This window comes from Taeniopygia guttata, chromosome 1A (genome assembly GCF_048771995.1).
Source record: "Taeniopygia guttata chromosome 1A, bTaeGut7.mat, whole genome shotgun sequence".
NCBI classification, from domain to species: Eukaryota; Metazoa; Chordata; class Aves; order Passeriformes; family Estrildidae; genus Taeniopygia; species Taeniopygia guttata.
The window spans coordinates 65,614,496-65,636,498 of NC_133025.1; the positions used below are offsets into that span (position 1 = coordinate 65,614,496).

A 22,003-nucleotide genomic window follows, 5' to 3' on the forward strand; every position below is an offset into this window, starting at 1 on the left:
GGCTCCAGCATGTCTCTGATGTCCCCTGAGCCCCACACTGAAATGACCTCCAGCCTTAGAAACTCTATTTTTAGCGCTTTTTTAAAAAATTATTTCTCTCTCTCTCCTTTTTCCACCCTGGACTTTGAACCTTCCTGTGATCTTGTCGGTGTGATTGCACCATTCGTGGCAGGTAAGGCCAGCATGAATAGAAGGAAGCACAAACAGCACTTCACACAGCACAGCAGCAGCTGGGAGAGCCTGCAGCCAGCAGAGGTGAGGGACCCAGTCAGGTCGAATAAAGACCTGCATCAGCACAGGGGCAGGAACTGCAGCGCGATTATTTGTGCTCAAACAGAGGTCACCACCTCTCCTGCTTCAGAGGCAGATCCAAGCCCTGCAGGGTGTCTCAGGAGGAGATTTCCTTTGTGCATAGCACTGAGCCAGGGCAGCCCAGCAAGGCTTTGCTACAGGCTGCACAAAGGAAGAAATACCTGGTGTTTTCTTTCCCTTGTCACTGTAGCTCAGCGCAGATGCAGAATATGCATTGAGAGAGGAAGGGAGGACTATATCTATGATATATATATGTGTTCTAGCTTTGTCTCGAAGAGGAGATACTCAAAAAACACTTTAAGAAAAAAGTGCTTAGCTAAAAAGTATTTCTGTATTGATTTGGACATCAGGTATTTCTTAAACAGTAGGAAAGATTCCACACAGTTATTTTCCTGTGCAGTCATAGAAAAGAGAAAAATAATTCCCTCACCTGCTTTAGGCACAGAAAGTAGCAAGATGGGAAAAGACTTTTCTTCTTTTTCTTCTATCCCTTGTGCAAGCAGTGAACAATGTAAGTTTATTGTGCAGTTTACAGCATGACAGCTTTGGTGTGTTTCTTCTAGGGATTGTGACTCTGGGCACTCTGTTCCAAGCATATCTGTCAAGAAAATATTCTTGATGGCCAAGCTGAAGCTCCCCTGGCCCAGCTTGAGGCCATTTCCCCTTCTCCCCTTGCTGATTACCTGGGAGAAGAGCCTGACTCCACCTGGAGCTGTAGAGAGCCACAAGGTTCCCCTGAGCCTCATTTTCTCCAGACTAAAGAAGAATAAAGAACTTCTCTAGTTTTGATGGATGGAGAACCTCTACCTTCAGTAAATATCACTTCATTTGGGGAAAAAAGTCCCATTCTTCTCCCTTCAGCTGCTGCAATCACTGCTAAGTGATTGTCATGACAGACTGCACATTTTAGAACCAGTCAGCATTTTGCTCAACATATATACGCATATATTTTATAGCTAATATGTATATTAACCATATCCCACTGAGCCTTGAGCATCTATTTTAAAGTGTTAGCCTTCCTGTTGTTGAAATGGTACTCAAGGGCTCATCTTTTTCATTTAAAACTTTAATAACAACTTGCCCAGCTCCAAGAGATGCGAGTACAGTGAAAGCAAACCAACAGATAAATGCAGGTTTGAGTGGATGGGCTAAAGCACATGAGGCTAGAGGATTTTAATTTGTGTAGGAACACGGATGGGTGTTTTTTCCTGGCTGGTGATGAATTTCTCCCGGGAAAACCCGAAGTGAACGTGAAGAATACATTGATTAATTGCGATGCTCATCGGGAGTAACGCCGTTCTTTGGGTGCCCTCTGCCGAACACTGCGGGGCATCACATCCTTGGCTTTCAGAATCTCTTAAAACTTTTTTTAAAAAAGGTATTTTTGAATAAAATCCCACGACGCGAAGACTTAAAAATAAAACAAACAAACAAAAAAAACCCCAACAAACCGAAACCCCATTGTCTTTATGAAAACGTGGGTGTAGTTTTAAGCAGGCGTAACTTTTTCAGCTGAGGTAAGAGAAAATGCTTCTTGGGAAATTACTGCTTTTGCCAATTTTGAGATGAAAACCAGGTGCAATGATGCAATTTGGTGAGGTGTTTGGCTTAAATGCTTCGGCTTACCGTGAATTTTGGTTGAATTTCATGGATTCAGAAAGCTTGTCCTAGCCTTGAGCTTGTCCCTGCTGTGTCAGTCCCCTGCATGGATCTGCATACAGGGTCAGGATCACTTTTTCTGGGCTTTTGGCATGTGGCTGTTCTGGCAGCATCTTTGGTCCCACTAAAAATACCCAGACTGGCTCTGTCAGAACTGCTAAGGAGGTTTTCCTTTGTCTGCTGGGAATTTGGTTCAGGTTGTGTAACTCGTTCTGTAACTGGTAATCAGGTAGACATCAGGCACTTTCATTCTTGTTTGTTAGTGTTTATTGTTGTTGTTTGCAGTTTTGCTATTAGTTATGCTCTCTGTACAGTGGTATTATTTATTATTTAGTTACTCACAGCATTTTGGTGTTTCTAAAAGAAGCTGACCTGATTCACATGTCTAAATTTCTTTCTAAATAGAGGATTCATTCTCTGCATCAGAAGAACCTGGCAAACGTTCTTTGATCTTGCAATTGTCTTCTTTATTCATAGCAGCATCTTCCTGTCCATTCTCTACAGGCCTGGAGTTCTTATTTTGAAAGTGTTTCTTTATCAATGTGTAAAAAAATATTCCAATCAAGAAGGAAGGACCTCTTAAAATTGCTCCTAAACCAAGGTAGACATACCTGTGGGACAGAGCATAGAATATTGGGCCAGGTGTTGAATTTTTCAAAAACACTGAAGAAAATCACTTTAATGGCTTTAAAACTCTCATATATACAAAAAAAAAGACCGCTTAGGGGAACACATTTAAACTCATTGTTTGTGAATGATACCAAAACCTGGACACTTTTACTTGTAAAAACTTTTCTTAAAGAACTGATAATATTCTTTTTGCTTATGAGGGTAATTCTAAAGTGAAACTTCCATCATCTTCCTTTTTTTTTTTTTTTTTTTTTTTAAGATTTTTGGATCACTTTAAGGCTTTAGACTCTTTAGGGCTAGAAATATATTGAGGTCACCAGAGTGCTCTATTGCATGGAAAAATAAAAAACACATCAGAAGTGGCCAAGGCTTAAGTGAAACTGAGAAAAATCTATGGAGCATTCCCCCAGGAAGCTGACAGTGACTGGCTTTCACCAACACCTACTCAGTACAATATTCTTTCATGGACTTTTCTCTCAAAAGTGGCCAATTCACAGAGTTAACATTATTGCCAGTGTGAACAAACTACCTGGAAATAAGGTAAATTTGGGTAACTTTCCTCTTTAAAGTCCCAAAGTCTGAGGTATTTTTAATTGGTTCTAAGTATATCAAATTACACAATTAGTTCAAGATATCTCAGACATGGATATTAATTTTCTTTTGTACAACATAAAAACTGACTAAAAACGGAGAGCTTAACATTTGATCTTGAGATTTTTCAATTTCAGGAATTCTGCACCGACTTAAAGCTGAGCCCAGAGCTGATATCTGACCATGATTTTGGATCACACACTTTAGTGTAGGAGAACCAAGCATGTCTTTCTCCAGAGAGGGTTTTTGGGCCCTAATTTCTGCTTTACCTGATTGCATTGGAGTCATAGAGCTTGCAAGCCCCTCGCTTCCCACAGCTGGTGCTTCCCCATTTCAGGCACGTCTTGTCGATGGCTGCACCGAAATAAACTGGTGCTGGAATCCCAGCTGCAAGGAGACGAGCAAAAAAATGGGACAGGATTTCACAGGAGAGGACATCCTCTTAGAAATCAGCTCTATATTCCCTCAGTGGTGATTACAGGCTTCCAGAGGTGGATTGGACCCTGCCATGATTTCTCTTACCCAGAGTTCTCATGACGAGTGTGAATAGACCAACCGCGAGAGCTTTGAGCTCTGGCTGGACACATCTGGAAAAAAAGGGATAAGTAAGAAGTGTTGGCCTATTTAGTGCTTAGACATGCCTATTAAACTGCTATTAAATAAGCTGAACTTGATATTCTTGTTGCGGGAAAGCCAAAATTTGGAAGAAGAGTGCTTCCTCCATCTGCTGAAGTGTGTTAAGTGGTGAATTAATTGACTGATTCTCATCAAATAGCTCCTGGTAAGTCCATTCCCTATACATAATTAAGGACTTGAAGTTTTAAAGCCATAATCAGAGTCAATCCCGACCTGTTGGAAATGATCTCTCCAACTGCCTTCACTCTTGGGCATACACTTCCCTCACTTGATGGAATATTTAATGGGAAATATCCTATTGCCCTAAGATAAAAGAGCTGCAGGTAACAGGGTTAGTGCAGCATCTTTCTGCGCTTGAACCTAATTCCTCTGTACAAGGACACATCTTGGACAGCACAAAGCCTCCTGGCAATATGCTCATCTGTTTCATGGAGAGCTGCAGGCATCAGAAACGGGCACTGGTCTTGAATTCATTACATCTCCAGCCTCTGCCATCTCCTTGCATATCCAGAAATACTGGCAACTGCATGGCACTTTCAAAATCCAAGCAGAAAAATGGACATGTTCTGGAAAACCTGATTACAGAACCATAGAATCACAGAATGGTTTGGTTTGGAAGGGATGTTAAAGATTTTCTTGTTCCAAAAGCATGAGCGGGGACACCTCCCACTATCCCAGGTTGCTCAGAGCCCATCCAGTCTGGCCTTGGACACTGCCAGGCAGCCACAGCTTCTCTGGGCCAGGGCCTCGCCACCCTCACGGGGAGGAATTTCTTCTAACCTAAACTTTCCCTCTTTCAGTCTGAACCCATTACTCCTTGTGCTACCACTACAGGTCCTGATCAGCAAGAAACTCCTTTTTTTCCCTCAGGTAAGGAAACAAACATGACTTTGAAAACCTCCCTAGAAAGCCTTTGGTCAACAGGCAGCTGTACTCACCTAAACACAAGCATGTATGAAGGAGTGGCTCCCAGGGCATAGCAAAAGCCACCTATGACTTGTATTACTGTGTAATAAATGAACTTTGTTGAGCAATCATCACTTTTTGGACATTGCCCCAAGGTGGCAGAATTGTTTCCTGTCCATGAACTGTTGATTTCAAGACATCTGCAGTTATGGAAGACCTGGAAGAGACAAAACAGGTTTGGTAGGATACTGCTTATGAAATGGGGATTCTCCTGCAGAGAAAACAGAATAAAGAGATGGCTCCAGAACATTTATGTTCTGGAGTGATCTCCTGACATCAGGAAACATGCAAATGGCACAGCCCAGTGAAGATTTACATCCATGGACTGGGGCTTTCTCTCTAGGGCAAAGACATTACTGGGCATTGTTTCCATCCCCAAGACATTATTGGGCATTATTTCCATGCCAAGCAAAAGTCAGTCACCCAGAAAAACAAGCAGTTTCCTGACATGCCAAAGTCTCACATGGAGGAAAAAAACTGCCTTTACTTAGCCTATTTTTCATACTTTAATGATCAGTAGCAGGGAAGATACTACTCTATCTTAGTGTACTTCAGCTGTCAGGTAAAGCCTCAGGGCAGCCAAAATGACATTTATGAAAGGCAAAGCCTATGGACAACCTTCAGGCAACATGAAACCAATTTGATTTGTGTGTTTCTCCCACTTGTGCTCAGCCTACAGAAGATGAAAGTTAATATCTAGAACAAGGAGCTAGGGCCTTTTGCTTAATGCAATAACTCAGAGAAATCTCTCTTTCCTGTGCTGTTTGTAGCCAGAAATCAAAAATCTTTTACTGACGAGTCCCCAGTAACTTTGGCTTTCCTGAAATGCATTATCCTACTAAATCCCTGATGTTACATGGAAAATTAGCTGGTAGGAAACTTTGGAAAGCAAAGCAGGGTCTCTTACTGTGTTCTTTCCATGTCCCACAGAAGTCCCACACCCAGCCAGACATGCTGAAAAATAGGTGATCCCATTGGCTCCACACACAGGATCCCACACCTTGGAGGCACATTTGCAGTGAGAGTTGCATTCCGAAAACAGGGAATTGTTGTGGTACAGAATGGGGTTGCTTGGAAATTAAGATCAGACAAGTGCAAGACATTTTTAATTCAGTGCTGAAGTCAGTGAAGACCCTTCTGTGTGACAGTGCTGCCGTTCTGAGCCCCACCTCACACACCCAGGACACAGCTGAGTTTCTACATCTCTATTGGTCTGCTTGAGATTCCATCCTACTTGCAGTGACATTAAAGCCATTACTAGATTATGGAGAACTTTTAAATAAATACATTGAATATATACAATGTATTTTAAATAAATACATTGAATTTGAATACATGGCTACTGATTTTACAGGTGTAGACAGAAAAGAGAAAGGAGGGAGAAGTCATTTGGGTTCCCCCCTAACTCAATTTAGAACTAGGAAGAGTTATCACAGCATTATCAAGTATATCTTTATCAGCTGGTAAAAACACAGCAGTGACAGAAACCAAATCTCCTGGTCTCTGTAGTCAAAAATACTCCTCTGTTGAAGCCTAGCCTAACTTTTCACAGAGGATATGAAGATAATTTAGTATTATTAAAGATATAAAAGATAATTTAGTATAATCTTTTGCTTTCAGACATCCTTTGTGTATTGAGCAAAAAGATATGTTTTCATTCATCTTCTCCTTTCTAGGTAAATGAAACTGATGTGCTTGCCATTCTTTCATCCCAGTGTTTCCTGAGCATATTCCCTGGTCCACTGTTTACATTCCTAGTGACAACCTTGCACAGCAATACTCCCACCCTCCCCCAACAAAACAACCTGCATTGCTAATGAAATAATTCCTAATTAATATTTAACCAGCGCTGGGCTTTTTCAGGTGACACTCTGCTGACCAACAAAACCACCCCAGTGACATGTGGCAGTGGTCACTTTCTCTCAAGCATTGCAAAAGCATGTTTCTCCTTTTGCCTTGATGTCACAGAACATTTTTTGAGAACTATGGAGAAAAAAACAATAATTTTTTTCTATTTCATACTCACCCTTCATAGGACACTGTCATTCCTGCCACCGCATGGTTATCACAGCCAACAAAAAAGTGCAACAAGCCGATGGCATAGGACAAAAATGACATGGTAAGTGAAAACTTTGTGGCTGCAACAATGCCCATTTTATACTTTTTCATTATAAGCCCTCCTAAGAAAATTCCAAGACCTACAGGAGGTAAGGATGTCACTCCTGAAAGAGATTATAGAAGGGGAATGTTAGAATTAAAGATTATAGTCTTAAGAGCCAAAGTTTGTCCTTAGTTTTTTTTGTTCCTGGCATCTTTATGGTCTGTTACGACTTCAAGAAGGTTTGTGTTCAGCCCAGCCCCTGGGCTGCACGTATGGTTTGTGAAATGCCTAACCTCCAAACCCACTCCCATTGCCAGGAACTTGCCAGATGCTTCAGCAACTAAAACTTCCACACCACACTCACTGCATATTTGGGGTGCCCTTAGTATAAATATAATATAAATGCAATGCAATGTAATATAACTTAAAAATTTCTTTTGATTCCACAGACAGAAACTCTGTGTTTTTTATAATTCAGGTTAAGGTCAGACCACTATTTACCTCCACCTGTTCTGCATGGATTCAGCCCCAGATAAAGCACACCAGAGCCCATCCCCATGCACTGCTGACAGCACAAGCAGTCCTTGCACAGTGGAACTCACCTATTAGAAAGTTGGATTTGGATGTAGATTGTCCATACTGCTGTTCCATATACTTTGGTTTGTAAGTCACGAAACCAATAAAACTACTGAACTGTAACAGTGAGCAACACAAAAATGTAAAGTACATTCGATTACCCAACACTTTTTTCAGGGAGTTATAGAAATCTGAAAGAAAGGGACATATGAGTTGGCATTGAAAGATGCATGGCATAATTACTGGTGAGTAACCTGCAAAACTTGGGGCAAGGTCCTGCTCTCAGCTGTCCAAGTGCAAGCTGTACTGATCTCCCTTTGCATGAGGGCATCTGAAAGTAAAATCGGGTTCTTGAGAAACACCAGAGGTTGAGATACAGGAAGGGAACCCTAAAAGAAGACAGAAGTATGGGTTAAGCCCTGGCTGCTCCACTGAGATATGCACATGAAGATTAAGGGGCTCCACACAGCACAGACTTTGTTCAGCTGGCATGAATATTATCAAAGGTTCAAAGCTAAGTGAGAGCTGCCTCAGTAGGGATGTCCAGTGTCTTCCACTGGGATCTGAACAAAAAATTTGACAAACGAAGCAAAGCCATTTCTTCCCATCACCTTTCCACCACTTTTTTTGGCCTAAGGATTGCACAACCAGAGCTATTCAAGAGTGAAGTATTTTCATCAGGCACCAGTGTACTTCAGAGTCTCCATGAACTCTCTCAAATGAATTTTTGTCTTTCCATATCGCAAAAGGAGCCTTTGAATATTTTCTTTAGGTTCAGATACAGGAACACTTTTCCACTGTTCAAATTTCTTCCAGTGCAATATTTTAGAAGTAGGTGCCACTCAAATGATGATTTATTTCAGGTGATGCATGCAGAACCTCAGAGTCCTGAACAAGCTCTTACACTTCTAATAATTTTTGGTGGACCTTTCCTTTCCTGGGGATACCTGCCTGCTTTAGATGGAAGTGCAGGGGAGGTAAAATATTCTGTTACATTTCCTGTGTGTGTTGTGCCTATTGCTTTTCACATTTATACAATATGAGAAACACTTGCCTTTCAGCATTACTGACCACTTCCTTGGCTTAGTTTTTTCAGGAGAAAGTTTATTCCCCGTGGCATCCATGTTTTCCAAGAGCCCATGTGAAGTTTTGTCCTTCTTGGCTTCTTCTGGCTTTTTCAGACTCTTTGGCAGGAAGCAAAATGGAATAGCAGATAGGAAACTGGCTGCTCCACCTATTAAAAAGCCAAGCCACCATGCACCCACCCAGCGGGAATCCTGTGGGGTGATAGTGATGCTCCCTGGAAATGAGGGAAACAGACACAAATCACCCCAGTGAAGAAGCTGAACCTTCCCAGCCTTTTTCTGCTATGGCAGCTGCATTTTATAGTGTCTGACTTCCAGCAAGAAACATCTAGTGAGGGAAGAGCCATGCAGTGAAGACATCAGGAGTCATACCCTGCATGGGGTTACAGAATCATGGGTTGGTTTGGACTTGGGGTTGACCAGGATGGTCTGAGACCCTCCTTGTACACTTCCAGGGATGGGGCATCCACAGCATCTCTGGACAACTGGTTCCAATGCCCTACCATCCTTGCAGGGAAGAATGTCTTCCTAACATCTAACCCAACCTTACTCTCTTTTGGCTTGAAGCCATTCCTGTTTGTCCAGCATTATTTTATCTGCCATTCTACACCTTTCACTGGCTGATGTTTTGTGGCAGACACAGCAACACCAAGGTCCTTACCCAACACATGGGAAACCAAAAAGGGTGGCAGACAGGCCTCAAGTGTGGTGTGCTTTTTGGCTCCCGAGCCCATGCTCTGCTTTCCTGAACTGTGTAGGTTGCTATTTGTGGGAGTCCAGGGCTTCCCTCTGTCTGCCCTGGATTGCCTGGGACCCTGGCAGGGGGTCAAGAACCCCCCTGTACAGAGCCCCCAAAGACACTGTCTGTGATCTCTGCCCATGGAAAAGAGTTTTCAATCTTACAGGATGAATTACAAGCTCTGAGTGTTTGATAGAAAGGATAATTAACTGTGGCATGGGTGCAAAAGTAAAATTTTAGGATTCTAGATCAGGGGTTCAGAGGGGACAAGATGGAGGAAATTGGGTGTGTCTTGTCCTTTTTCTCCTTCTTCATGCCCTCCATGTTTCACTGTAGTGTTGGCATTTTTCTATTGGTTTAGGCTGGGGACACACTGTTCAAGGTAGGTGACAGATATTGGCACATTATTGTAAATCCAGCACAGGTAGTTTCTGGTATTTAATGTTTGTAACATCCCACTGAGGGCAGAGCCCCACACGCTGCCCTGCAGGACAGAGCTGCGGCAGGGCAGCAGAACATGTTAGAGATAAACAGAATAAACAACCTTGAAACCAGCACAGACGAATTATGGCTTCTTCTTTGGCAACGGGGCAGAGAGACAGAGACTTTCTACAATCTCAGAATCATCAATACCTCATATTCCAACAGCTATTAAGCAATTGGACATTCTCTGTAGTGTCAGTGAAATTACCCATGGCTTTAATTGTACTGCAAAGCAGGTGAGAGTAGCTGGTTGAATTTTTATGGTTTTTAATTCTGGCATGTTTGGTGAGTGACCAAGACTTTTCACTTCATGTCCAAAATTGGCTCACTCTCTTTACTCCCAAATAAAATCAAACACTGGCTTAACAAAGGGCAAAGATAAAATAGATAAAACTTCTCTGTCCTGCTAGAAAAACAAGGTCAATGAAAAGGAACAGCCACCACTTACAAGGATTGCTGTGTCCCTCTGGCATTGTGCAGCTGTGAACACATACATGTGTTGGCATTTCATCTGAATAAGGAAGGGCTGGGACAAAAAGTATATGTTGTGCTGCAAAAACTATGTGAAATGTAAATAATGTAAAATACTTAGTGGAAAGGGTGGGTAATTCCCCCAAACTGTAAAGCTGCTGTACTAGCAGAATCTCTTTGTTAAAATTCCAGATTAAAAAAAATAAGTCTTGCTTCTGTGAGAGTTCTTGGTAGTAATTCTTAGAGTAAAGTGTGTAATTACAATCCTTTAAAGCACAGTTCTAAAATATGCTCCCAGTCTAACTCTGCCTTTACTCTAAAAGCTTTCAGTAATTCAGTAAAATTGCAATAAATTCTACAATAAAAATAATTAAATAAATATAATTCAAACATAACATATATTACTATAATTAATATAATGCAAACATATGCAGCTGTTTATAGGGAATTCTTATGAACAAGCATTAGCTTACTTTCACTTTTCCTCTGTTTTGCTTACCTGGATCCACAAATCCAATATCCACGTACAGCTTTGCACACAGAGATCCCAGCAGGAAGCCAAACATGGGGCCCATCATGGCTATGGTGTGCAAAAACGCTGAAAATACAATGAGGCAGATGCTAGTACCCTCTAATGGCTGAATGCTGTCTTCTGCACAGGGTGCTCAACCTCTTAGCCTAGGAATCTCCCAGTTTACTTCTTGTTGAGATTACCTACATACACAGGAACGTTTTCTTCTTTAGTAAAATCGTCGAGGTAAGAGATGCCCAGTGGTGTTATTGGTGTCTCACCAATCCCACGTAACATGCTTCCCAGTAAGATATATACCCACATGTATGATGATGGCTCCTTCTCACAGCCTGCAGAGGAGAGTTGACATCTTTGTAATAAAGTATTTGAATGGGAAACAGGGGAAAATCACAGGAAATGTAGCACATGGAATGATAATAGATTAAAGATCAAGGTATTAAGAACATTTCTTTATAGAAGATCAATGAAAGCTGTCAATCCCATTATAACTTTTTATGATCTTTTAATAACACATTCTTCCACCTCCATTGCATTTGATTTCTAAAAGCACAGGTAAGTATCACCCATCAGAAAGAATGCTCGATAAAAAAATAATCTATTGATATTTTCATAAATATATTAACTGGCAAATATCATGCATCTTTAATGTGAGAAGTTTGAGACGGTTTCTGGGGCAGAGCTTGGCTCATTTTCTACCTGTGTCCCATACAAGCAACACATAAAACAGCTGTATTCCATATTGTAGGGAGGAATATAGGAATCTATATTTATTTCTGTTAAACTCCATGCAGTTTCTTGTCCTGTCCCCAACTCCAGTTCCAGATAACTGAGTCCTTGCAACCAAGGGCAAAACAAAACTCCTGCATTTGTACTTTCATTTACAGTTCCATACCTGCTCGTGAGACTTCCAGGACAGTGTCATTCACATCTTGATCTAGGGAGCAGGGATTTAAGGTGGAAGTTGAGTTGGCTGAAGCAGCTCTATGTGATGTTGTCTCATATTTGTAGCTGCAAACACACAACAGGAGGTTTAGAAGCAGTGCTCACCAGGGAAACACCAGTGTGGTAGGGCTGGAACCACCTTGGCTGCTGTTTCCCTAAAGAGAAAGGTATCTTTGGTTAAATATAAATTCAAAGGAGCAAATAAGATTATTAAAAAGCATTTTAGAAAACCAAAATACTGAAATTAAAACCAAATAAAACTTAGAATTCTCTGTCTGGAAGGCATAATGTTTTAAGCTGGAAAATTCAAAAAGGCTCATGAAAGTATTTCAGATAGGATTGAATTTTTGGTGTCTAATTTGAGGGTCAGGTCCAAGTGAACTCCCTGTGTTGAGCCCACAGCCAAAGAGAAAAAGATGAATGTCTTGAGTTAGAGCAAAGGTCCCCTTTCCATCTTAGATATGTGTTTGGTCTGTTCAGCTTCTTCAGCATGATCCCTCTCCCAGAAATGAGCGCTGCTGAGGGGCAAAGTACAATTAGCTTTAGCAGAACAACATGGTAAAGCACGCATTCTGCTTCAAGGAATTGCCCTGGCTCTGTCAGACCAGGCAGGCTTATTTTTCAGGTTGAAACAAAGAGCAGTCATCAGGAGACACAGTGCAGAGCAGTTCCCCTGCCAGTGTTCAGACTCAGGTTCATGACTTGCTCAGTGTAGTTGAGTATGATGCATGTCCTGTCTTAATGAGTGAAAAACTGATAAAAAGTCTGGTTTTAGTGCGAGATCCACTAACATGAAAGAAAGCATTCCTTAGTTTTCTTTTTGCAGTAGTATACCTAAAATTATTCTAATTTATTTAAGAAATCAACAGAAAATATGTGTTACTCTTTTTGTCATCCCTGTGCTCAAGCTATGGCTAGAAACATTATCACATACAAGCATGACGGAGTCATTCCCTGAGCATGGAGAAAGTGAATAAAAATTAACTAGACACAGAAAATCAGTTTAATCAGGCTCATGCATTTGGAACAGGAAAAAACTGGTATGAGTTCTAGCAGCACTCAACCATCTGCAGGCTCTAGCATCACTGCATTCTTTGCCTCCTTTCTGAATGAGCCTGAGTGGAAACCAAAGCACTGTGATCTCATTTTCTCAAGGAGATGAACTTTCACTTCAGAAGAGCTGTATTTTTTAAATGAACATTGCCCCTCACAACAGTAGTGTGTGTGGCACGTGAGGCTCATTGCACTTGGAAGGTTCCATGGGCCTTTGGAAGCTTAAGGCTAAATATACATCTAAATAAGTTTCATCTAAAAACCAGAAAGCACAATGCAACTCCAATGTTAGGTTACCCAAATTAGCCATAATTAATACTTACTATCCCATGAAGAAATGAGGCATGGCTGATAAAAAGCATCCCAAAGACATAGTAAAGCATCCCACAGCTATTACTTTGGGCCTATGCAGCTTAGCTCCAAAATAGCTTACAAATGCAATCACCAGCAAGTTGCCTGCAAGGTAGAGAACCAGAATTAGCACCAGATGCCATCTCTGAGCAGTTCTCTGTGTGTTTGGGAACATCCATTACCCATCTCAAAGCTGCCGTCGATGAGCCCTGCGGTGGAGGAGGTCAGGTCAAACCTTCTCTCAATCTGAGTGATGGAGCTTTTCATTATCGTACCAGACAGGGCTTTGCTGAAGTAGCTGAAGGACAGAGCAGCCAGAAACACCTGGGGAAAGATTCAGACAGGAAATAGGAGGGACAGGCAGGAAAACTGGTCATGGAGGGATCAAATATATTTAAAATAGTGTGGAGTGATCATCACCATGATGTATTTGTTTCTCAATCAGAATGGCAAAGTTAATCTAAACCCAAATTGCCTCTTGCTTGGGTCACGTGTCCCTTATTTTAGGCCAATTCATAACTGCTTCTAACTCAATCATATGGAATCATTTTGATGCTTTAAGCAAGATTTTATGATACATCAGTATGAGGAATGTGGCACTGATTGAGTTCATCTCTGTCTCATACGATATATTCTGAAATATTGCTTGTGTACCATGTATCTCACAAGGAAAAGCTTAATAATCTCTTGTAGTTTGACTGTTGCTTCCACCAGCACACCTTGTGAGTTTTGCAAATAAAGATTTATTTGGAAAAATATTTAAGTATGTTTAAATATTATCCAGTGATTTCCACATAGCCTAAAAACCAAATAGACTTGTTCCTCACTGTGCAAGAGCTCTAATACAACAGAAACTTGGGTAAATAAACAAAGTAAATACAGGTTTAGATATTGCAACGCTATCTACTGTAACAAATGAAGCCAATCCAGGAAGAAAAAGCTTGAAAATTTGTATATTTACTCTCTTTTTGTCGGGAATGAAAAAACTTCCAAATGTGGGGTTTGTCCTGATGTGTTCTATATTTCCTGAGCTTGACTGGCAAAAATTCTGAGAATCACCCTGCATGCCTTATACCAGAAGTACTCTCAGAGGGTTTGGGTGAAATTTCAAACTGCTGATAAGCATGAAAACACAAAAAACCCCCAAACACTGAGGTTGTTTGGGTTTTCAAATGCAATCCTTGGGTAAGCCACAAAACATTTGATGAAATGTGATTCACCTCACCTTATTCTGACCCTACAAGACCGGTAGTGACAACAACCTCCAGACAAGTGCATTGTAGGCACCTAATTGAGGCTGGTTCAAGTCTTCCACTGGAAGCTGCTGCCTCTCTCTAATGACCTAGAAGGGGATCCACCTACAAGTAACTTGTGAATAAATATAGCAGATCATGAATTTTTGTTTTATTTAGAAAAAAATATAAGATCTGGACATCTAGTGCATACCCAGTTCCTCAAAAGATAGGTATAGGAACGAAGGAATTTGGCATGTCACACCTTGAACAACATTTCTTAACAAAACCCAATGGTAATTCATGGTGGTATTGCTATGGCTCCAAACCTTCAATCCAGTGCAAGAGGAAGTCTTTTTGACTGGTGGGTTTTTGTTTCCATCATCATCCAAAAGCTGGTCAGGTTCTGCCTCCTGGTTTGAGTCACTGACGTTGCTGGGTTTGGAATCCATTGTCATGGCTGATTTCTTTACTGAGTGACCTGAGCTCAAGAGAAAACAGGAATAAATACCAAAGCACATATGCCAAAATGGAATTGCTCAAGGACCTCTCTGATGAATCTGGTGAAACTATTACAGGAAAATGTGAGATTTTGAAACTGAACCTTTCTACTTAAAACGATTTGGCTCAATGACTTGCATGTGTGAAAGTGTATATTTGTTTAATTTCTGAAGTATCTAGTTTTGACATATTTTTTTTTTTCAAAGAGACTTGAGCACTCCCCCCTTTCTACCTTGTCCTGTCTTGTAATGCTAAAAAGGCAGTTTTGACAGGGGAGTAAGAGACAAAATCTCTGTCCACAAATAAACTACAAGGGTCAAAAAGGCACTAGTGCTGAAGCACAGGGAGTCTTAGGAAGTTCTAAATTTGCAGGCCATGTGGCTTAAAACTCAGGCTTTGATTCGGTAAAATCTGTAGCAACAGTGTGCTGTCCAATTTATTCATTTACACTGGCTTGTTGGAAATAATTCTAAGTGGCAAAAGTGTTTATTATTTCACCTAACTGACCTCCTGTAAGGATATTATTTGTTTGTTTGTTTGTTTTTTCTTTTTGCAATAATATGCAGGCTATTCCTGATCTCTTTCTGTTTGCAGAGTGCTGTCTATATGCCCAGATGCTTGAAATGATCAGCCACTCAGCAGTTCAGCAGAACTGCTTCAGTTTCCCCAGGAACTTCCTGTATCCATAGACAATGATATATCCTTTGAAACATCATAACGTTTTAGTGTTGAAAGCCTTGTTTTGTTATTAGGTTGTATTTTGGTTTATTGCAATAGATAGTTCAATACTTCATTAAAAAACAAAAAGAAAAACTTTTTAAAAACTGTATCTGAGAGATGGACAACAACTAAAAGAGGAAACTTCAGAGAAAAGCTGTAAAGGAAGTCTATAAAGTCTGTTTGCAAAGTTTATTTAAAGCATGAAAACACTTGCCTGTTTGTGCAACTCCCACTACAATCAGAAAAGATTTCTCAAGGACGATCCAGAAGCCACTGCAGAGCCCCTCAGAAAAAAAATGGGTCACTTGAAACAAGCCATGTTCAGATCTGCAGATAGGAGTATTGCAATTAATGCCCTCAAATCAGAACTCAGAAATTACAGCTCACATGATCTGATTTGTTTCACCTTTCACAATACTCTCCTCATTTGAGAAAAGGCCGAAAAAGAGAGAGAGAAGGAACAAATCACACAAAGAGAGATTTTATATGCTTGAATGCAGCTGAAAAAAGTTGGATGAACTTTTCCAATGCTGGAAAACGTCCATCTGCTTTCCCACTGCTAATATCTACTTCCCAAACTCTTTTGTGGCTATGCTATAAGGCTGGGTCACCACATGTATCAGGACAAAAAAAAATTGGCTTCTCCTTCCCCTTGGCTACTCAGACAGATAGGAACAAGTAGTAGAGAAAGGATTTCTCCAACACTGCAAGCTATGAACAAAAATGTTATGAAATAAAATTACTGGTGCTCAAGGAAAGCTAGTACACAAATATTTTTGAGCAGCTGGCCCTCTAAAATTCACCTGTCTCTGTGTAACCTGAAGATACAAACTTCTCCTCATTAATTATGATACATTGATGACTACAGTAATCTGCTGGGGGAGCGTATCATTGCAGGGCACAGAATTGGAGAAGTGGAATTTTTTGACAATTTAAAGGTACAACATGATTTAGAATCTGGTGACAGTATCTCCTCCCACCCTCAGATGACCCTGACCTACACAGATTTCAGCTGGAGATGGAAGAGAAGAGGGCTGGGGAAATTCCAGGCCACAAGAGCACTAGAAAAAAAGATAAAAGGTCAATTGACAATTGATGGCAACATACAGTAGCTGCTGAGCCTGATAATTTTAAGTATTGATAAAGTTCTTATTTTAGATTTTTTTCATTAGAATTTTTCCCATGTTTAACAACTTAAAGGTTTGGTTGAAAATATGAAAGCAAAAGTATGAAGCTTTCTGCACCAAATGTGCCCTTTCACTAATATGAGTTCTCTAAAACTATCATTTTTTGCCTGCATAAGCTACTCTTTTGTAATAGTGATCTGAGAGAGTTGCATTTGCAGAAAGACAGGATTGGGCAAATAAATAATTGGTATTGTTTAGGTAGTCAATCAACCTAAACACAAATTAACCCATCTTTCTTCCTAGGGGAAGAAAACAAACCTCTTCCCAAAAAATGAGAAAAAAAAAAAAAGGTCCACTAAAAAGTTCTAAGCAGTACAGACAAATGAAATTTAACCCTCGGTTCACTTTTTGGAACATTTGAAAATTTTACTTTACTTTATGCTTAGTACAGTCTCTTCTGAAAAACACTTTGGGTGGGAGGAAACCAAGGCTCTCAACTAATAATCAGTGTGCATTGTTTGTGCTGCTGGGAGCTGCCAGCTGCCAGGACACCACGGGAAATTATGCAGCAAGTTGCAATTCAGTTGCAGAGTGAATGCAGCCAGCCTTGAAAAGGACAGGTTTCTTCAGTGCTTCAGGGGATGTAATTTTATAGGGACCATGACCTAACTCTGGGCCTTTTCAATAGATCTGTTCCTTATTGGATATAAATAAATTCAGCTTTGTTTTATACCCACCTAATTACACTCAAATTATAATGAATACGAACATCAACTAAAGAAAACCTCCACATGAATAACAGGCAATAAGTTTACAAAGGTCAAGACAATGGTTTGCTGCAGGTTTTGTGGGCTCTTAAAAAATAAAATGTTTGAGGACTTTTAAGAATGCAGCAAAGACACTCTAAGTCTTTGGGCTGATTGTCACCACAGTTGCACACTCTGGGACTGTGACATCGCCCAGCGGAAGAGCAAATCACAAATCAAGAGCCACTTGATTTCCTCCAGCACTTTATGGAGCTGCAGTGATTGACACTAACTGCAGGGCTAATCCAACTGCCTGCTTTTTAAATACACCCATAGCAAGACCTCTGAAGCTCAGCTAACATGAAAAATGAGTATCACAGAGCTGTGCAGACCCCAATGCTCATTGCTCAAGACACACCATGCTGACAGCTCAGAGACACACACACAGTGCAGGATGCCGCCACTAAAGCATTGACACTTCCACCAGGACTGGTACTGCTGCTGCCAATCACAGCAAATGCAGCTGGGAACTACACAGGTCCTGTTTGATGGCTGCAAACACTAACAACAACATTTCAAAGACAAACAGAAAGAGTATTGAAGAGGTTCCTACCTAGGTTCTTCATCCACAACAACATCAGTTATACTGCCACACAAATGCTCAAAAGCCTGAGAATTCTCTCCTTAAGCAAAGCTCTGCTGGTACATGGTAGAAGAATCATTAACTTCCAACTCAAACCAATGTTTTAATCTTGTCTCCTCCCAGTTCTGCCCTCTGTTAAAGGTCCCAAAATCCATGTTTATCCACAGAGGTCAAAAGTTAGTTAGGAAGAAGACGTGCAAGTGTGTTCCTCTTGTACATTCTTGTGAAGTATCTTTTTTTTTTTTTTTCCCCCTGAAATTGTCTAGATTGGACTGGTTCACACCTTACTGGTGTTTAAAATTATGGTGTCACAACCTTAGAAATAATTCTGTTTCCAGTGCATTTTCTTACGAAGTTTTATTTTCACAGTCTATGGCTAAAATCCATTCAGTTCAGATCTGCTAGAGCCAGCCAAGGACTTGCAGGAAGAGAAAATGTAATACCTTGGATATATGGAAGAAAGAGGGTGTTCAAGAACCATTCATGCTTAGAAGACTGTTCATATTTATAGCTTATTGCTATTAGCAGCAAAGGCAGGTGAAATATGAAAGTTTATTAGGGCTATGTGTACTTTGGAGCAGTCCTTTATCACTTACAACCCTAGTTCAAGGAAACCTGAACAGGTTTGTTTGGTTGTGTCCCTACCATGCATTCTGCCTGATTCCTGAGAGTAATTGTACTTAAAAGGTAAATTAAGCTCAAGACATGTGAGATATGACTGCTGTCTACCTGGATGTTGTACCAAAATATTCCATTCCTGGTAGCTCCTGCCCCCTCCCCTGCCAGCGCTCTCACCACATCACCAACCATTTCCTCACAGAAATCAACCAGCTCAGTCAGACCTTGATGTGCTCTTGGTAAATCCATGCTGACTGTTCCAAACCACCAGTCCATTGTGTCCTATCATGGCTTCAAGGTTAACTTGCTCTATAATCTTCCATAAACCTCTGCCGCTATTTTATTGATTCATTTTGGCTCTAACATTTTGTGCAGAACAATTTTTAGTTTTCCATGGCTATTTGATCAATAACGTGATCAAAGGGGACTTCATTCACCATTGCAGAGAAAATCCATGGTGTTAGGTTATGATTGCATCCATCCTATAGAAGTCTGAATGAAAAAAAAACCCACAAAACAACCAACATTGCCATCAGTGCAATTTTTCTAAGAGTTGTCCTCACACTCAGAGCATTACTGACCATTAAATTCATGCAAGGGATGGAAATTCACTCTTTTTTCAGAGTTACTGATCCTTCATGTCCTGTTGTGGCATAAAACATCAGCTACCCACTTCTAGTCACAGGACAACCATGCATTCCCTGTTTTACAAAGTTTTGTGGTGGAGCTTTGCATTCCCAAGTTTTCATTTTCAGATTGTCTTCAGATGTATTAGCAGACCTACCCAAGTGGGTTTTTGGCCTTTTAATCCTAAGGATCTGAAAAGGAATGGAGCTAAAATTATTCTGTTACTTTGGAGCAGTAGAACCTGTAGAAAATAGTGCTACTTTCTTTTTCACATAAGGGAAACATTCTTTGTTTCCCTTATATAAAAAAGAAAAATTCTTTGTTTTCATCATTCTGACAAGTGAATAAAAATAAGTTTCTCTCTATTTTTTTTCCTAGCCCTGTATATACCATTAATTTATAACTTTCCAGGATTAAAATATCTTTTGTACCTTGCTTTCAGTATGGCTGAGAAGAATTTTTCTGTCCTCAGACCTGCTGCTGTCCAAACTGTCTGTGGAAATCAAATCAAAGCTGACCTCTTGAACCAAGAACTGTTGATTAAAACTGCCAGAATGGGAAACTACTGAAGTAAAATCAGACTGTGGAGTCGCACCTAAAAAAAGAGACATATCTCTTTTTCCAAGACCCATCTCCATATTACTCACTGTTGCAGGAAAAAAAAAAAAAAGGATTATAGTAATCCTATAGGATTACGATATTAGTTAGTAATTATATTGTAAGTGTAATTATATATACTTATACTATATATTATAGATATAATATATTATATATAATATATATAATATATATTATACATAGATAATATATTACTATATTATATACTAATTATAGGATAGTAAAAAATCCCCTTAAGAAGAACACTGATATATCAGTGATTTCTGATTCCTCATAAAAGGAGTCCTTACAAAAGCCACAGTAAGTCATCTTTAGAACCTTTAGCCACCTTTAATCACCTTTAGCTGGTTGCAGGCTCCTCCAGGCAGAGGGTGGCAGCAGATCCCACCAGAAGAAGACGCTGCCAAGGCACAATTTGCAGGGGGCAGCAGTAGCAGGGAGCTGCTGGCCAGGCAGGGGCCAGCTGGAGTGGGCAGCTTTGATTAGAGCCCTTCTTATTCTCAGGACGTTAATCCCTAGATACAGAAAAATCAATGTATTTTAAAATTTAACTCTTTGTTAGCAAACTAAATAAAAGGGATCGTGTACAGCAAGTGTAAGCAAATACTCCTGTAGTTAAGATACTGCAGAAATCCTCAGAGGGTGAAAATAGCCTTTTCCACAACAGAAAATGATTCTTTGGTGCTCCTGTCCCAGTGTCTAGTTTCTGTTTAGTGCTGTTGAGCAAACAAGAGAGAAAAACAGCTGATCTGTGATCTCCAACTTAGTCAGTGTCTGAGAATTTATCTTTCCACTGCTCAGTGGATCATTTGCCTTTCAAAAGAACTTGATAATTTTCTCATTGATTTGCATCATGCATCCGTCTGGGGAAAAGTAGACCATGATGTGCTGTTTTAATTATTGTTTTTTCTTTTTTTTTTTTTTTTTTCAATTTAAAATACAAAAGGTAGATATCAATGCTGGTTGTACAGCTTCTCTTTGCATTCAGTCCTAACCAGCAGCTTGGATTGGAGTTGTTACTAAAGACACAGAATTAAGTGTAAATCATTGGCAGGTGAGAGTGCTTAGACCTTTTTAGTAACCCATCCAAATGTGAGCTGCATCATAGCAGAAACAAAAACCGTGCTGGCTTCAGGTGAAACCCCAGGGCAAGCCCCCCAACACCTTTACATGGCCTGGGATATCAATTGAGCTAACAGGACTGAAAAAATTAATATGGCTCATGTAATTAAATACCTGATGTTCTACACAAAACCACTTCAATAAACTGTTTATCTGTCTTGTTACACTAGAGCAGATCTTTTACAAGAATGGGTGAATTGATTTTTTTCCTGACAGAAAAAATCTATCAGATGTCAGGAACATCCCAAAGACTGTTCTAGTGAAAAAGAAAAACAAATTCTATTATAGTTTTATCCTGCTTGATTTCCAGACACTGGAAAACAGTTTGTCTGTACAGTTAAATAAACAGATTTTTTGCTGACTGTATAATCTTATCATAGGTTTTTACTTAAACAAGTTTGTGTTTTCCCACATCTTATTTGAGAAGTGCCAACATCACAGGATTAACAAGAGGGTTCTAGTTGTGTACAACAACCTTTCAAACTCACCATGCTCAACAGCCATGAGAGAGAGATTCCTGGCCTGGTCGCCATCCAGCTGTGAGAATGTGCTCCATGTGCTCTCCACTAAATCATTTCCTTATTTACTCTCTTCAAAATTCAATGAACTGCACTAATCTGGATGAACTGTTGGTTAACTAACCTCCTGATATTAGCCACATGTTGCTTAAGTAAGGCCCTTTTAATGAGCACTTTAAATCACCATTAAAGAGCCTCACATTTAAATTGCCTCTCATCATTTTTACAGCAATTATGGACTTTTTGTCTTCTGGAGGTTGATTAGCACTGGATGAGGAGCTGCCTCATGCAGCACCTGCTTAGTGATGCTCCAGGGCACAAAAAAAGACAACCAGACTGATTGATAAGATTTATGATCCCTCTAGGCAACAGCCTTTGGGCTAGATTATTAATAATTGTTAATA

At 40.2% G+C, this 22,003-nt stretch overlaps 1 protein-coding gene across 13 annotated transcripts in view; it reads right to left on the reverse strand.

The window, feature by feature from the left end:
• Positions 1-2,215: 2,215 nt before the first annotated feature.
• SLCO1C1 (solute carrier organic anion transporter family member 1C1) overlaps positions 2,216-22,003 on the reverse strand; it is a 53,259-nt gene continuing 33,471 nt past the window's right edge. The window contains exons 1-17 of one of the 13 annotated variants that reach the window (XM_041713670.2): positions 18,067-18,081; positions 16,582-16,641; positions 15,795-15,907; positions 14,689-14,840; positions 13,310-13,451; positions 13,100-13,232; positions 11,674-11,789; positions 10,964-11,110; positions 10,749-10,847; positions 8,526-8,771; positions 7,498-7,662; positions 6,821-7,016; positions 5,702-5,864; positions 4,767-4,951; positions 3,715-3,779; positions 3,462-3,579; positions 2,216-2,582 (exon numbers count right to left, since the gene is read on the reverse strand). In XM_041713670.2, the coding sequence (XP_041569604.2) occupies positions 2,369-2,582; positions 3,462-3,579; positions 3,715-3,779; positions 4,767-4,951; positions 5,702-5,864; positions 6,821-7,016; positions 7,498-7,662; positions 8,526-8,771; positions 10,749-10,847; positions 10,964-11,110; positions 11,674-11,789; positions 13,100-13,232; positions 13,310-13,451; positions 14,689-14,817 (2,118 nt within the window). In that variant the 5' untranslated portion in view covers positions 14,818-14,840; positions 15,795-15,907; positions 16,582-16,641; positions 18,067-18,081 and the 3' untranslated portion in view covers positions 2,216-2,368. Of the gene's footprint in view, positions 2,583-3,461; positions 3,580-3,714; positions 3,780-4,766; positions 4,952-5,701; positions 5,865-6,820; positions 7,017-7,497; positions 7,663-8,525; positions 8,772-10,748; positions 10,848-10,963; positions 11,111-11,673; positions 11,790-13,099; positions 13,233-13,309; positions 13,452-14,688; positions 14,841-15,792; positions 15,908-16,581; positions 16,642-18,066; positions 18,243-19,772; positions 19,937-20,297; positions 20,475-22,003 lie in introns of those variants that run through there. The other 12 variants (XM_041713669.2, XM_072923769.1, XM_072923768.1 and 9 more) reach the window with 12 other exon arrangements.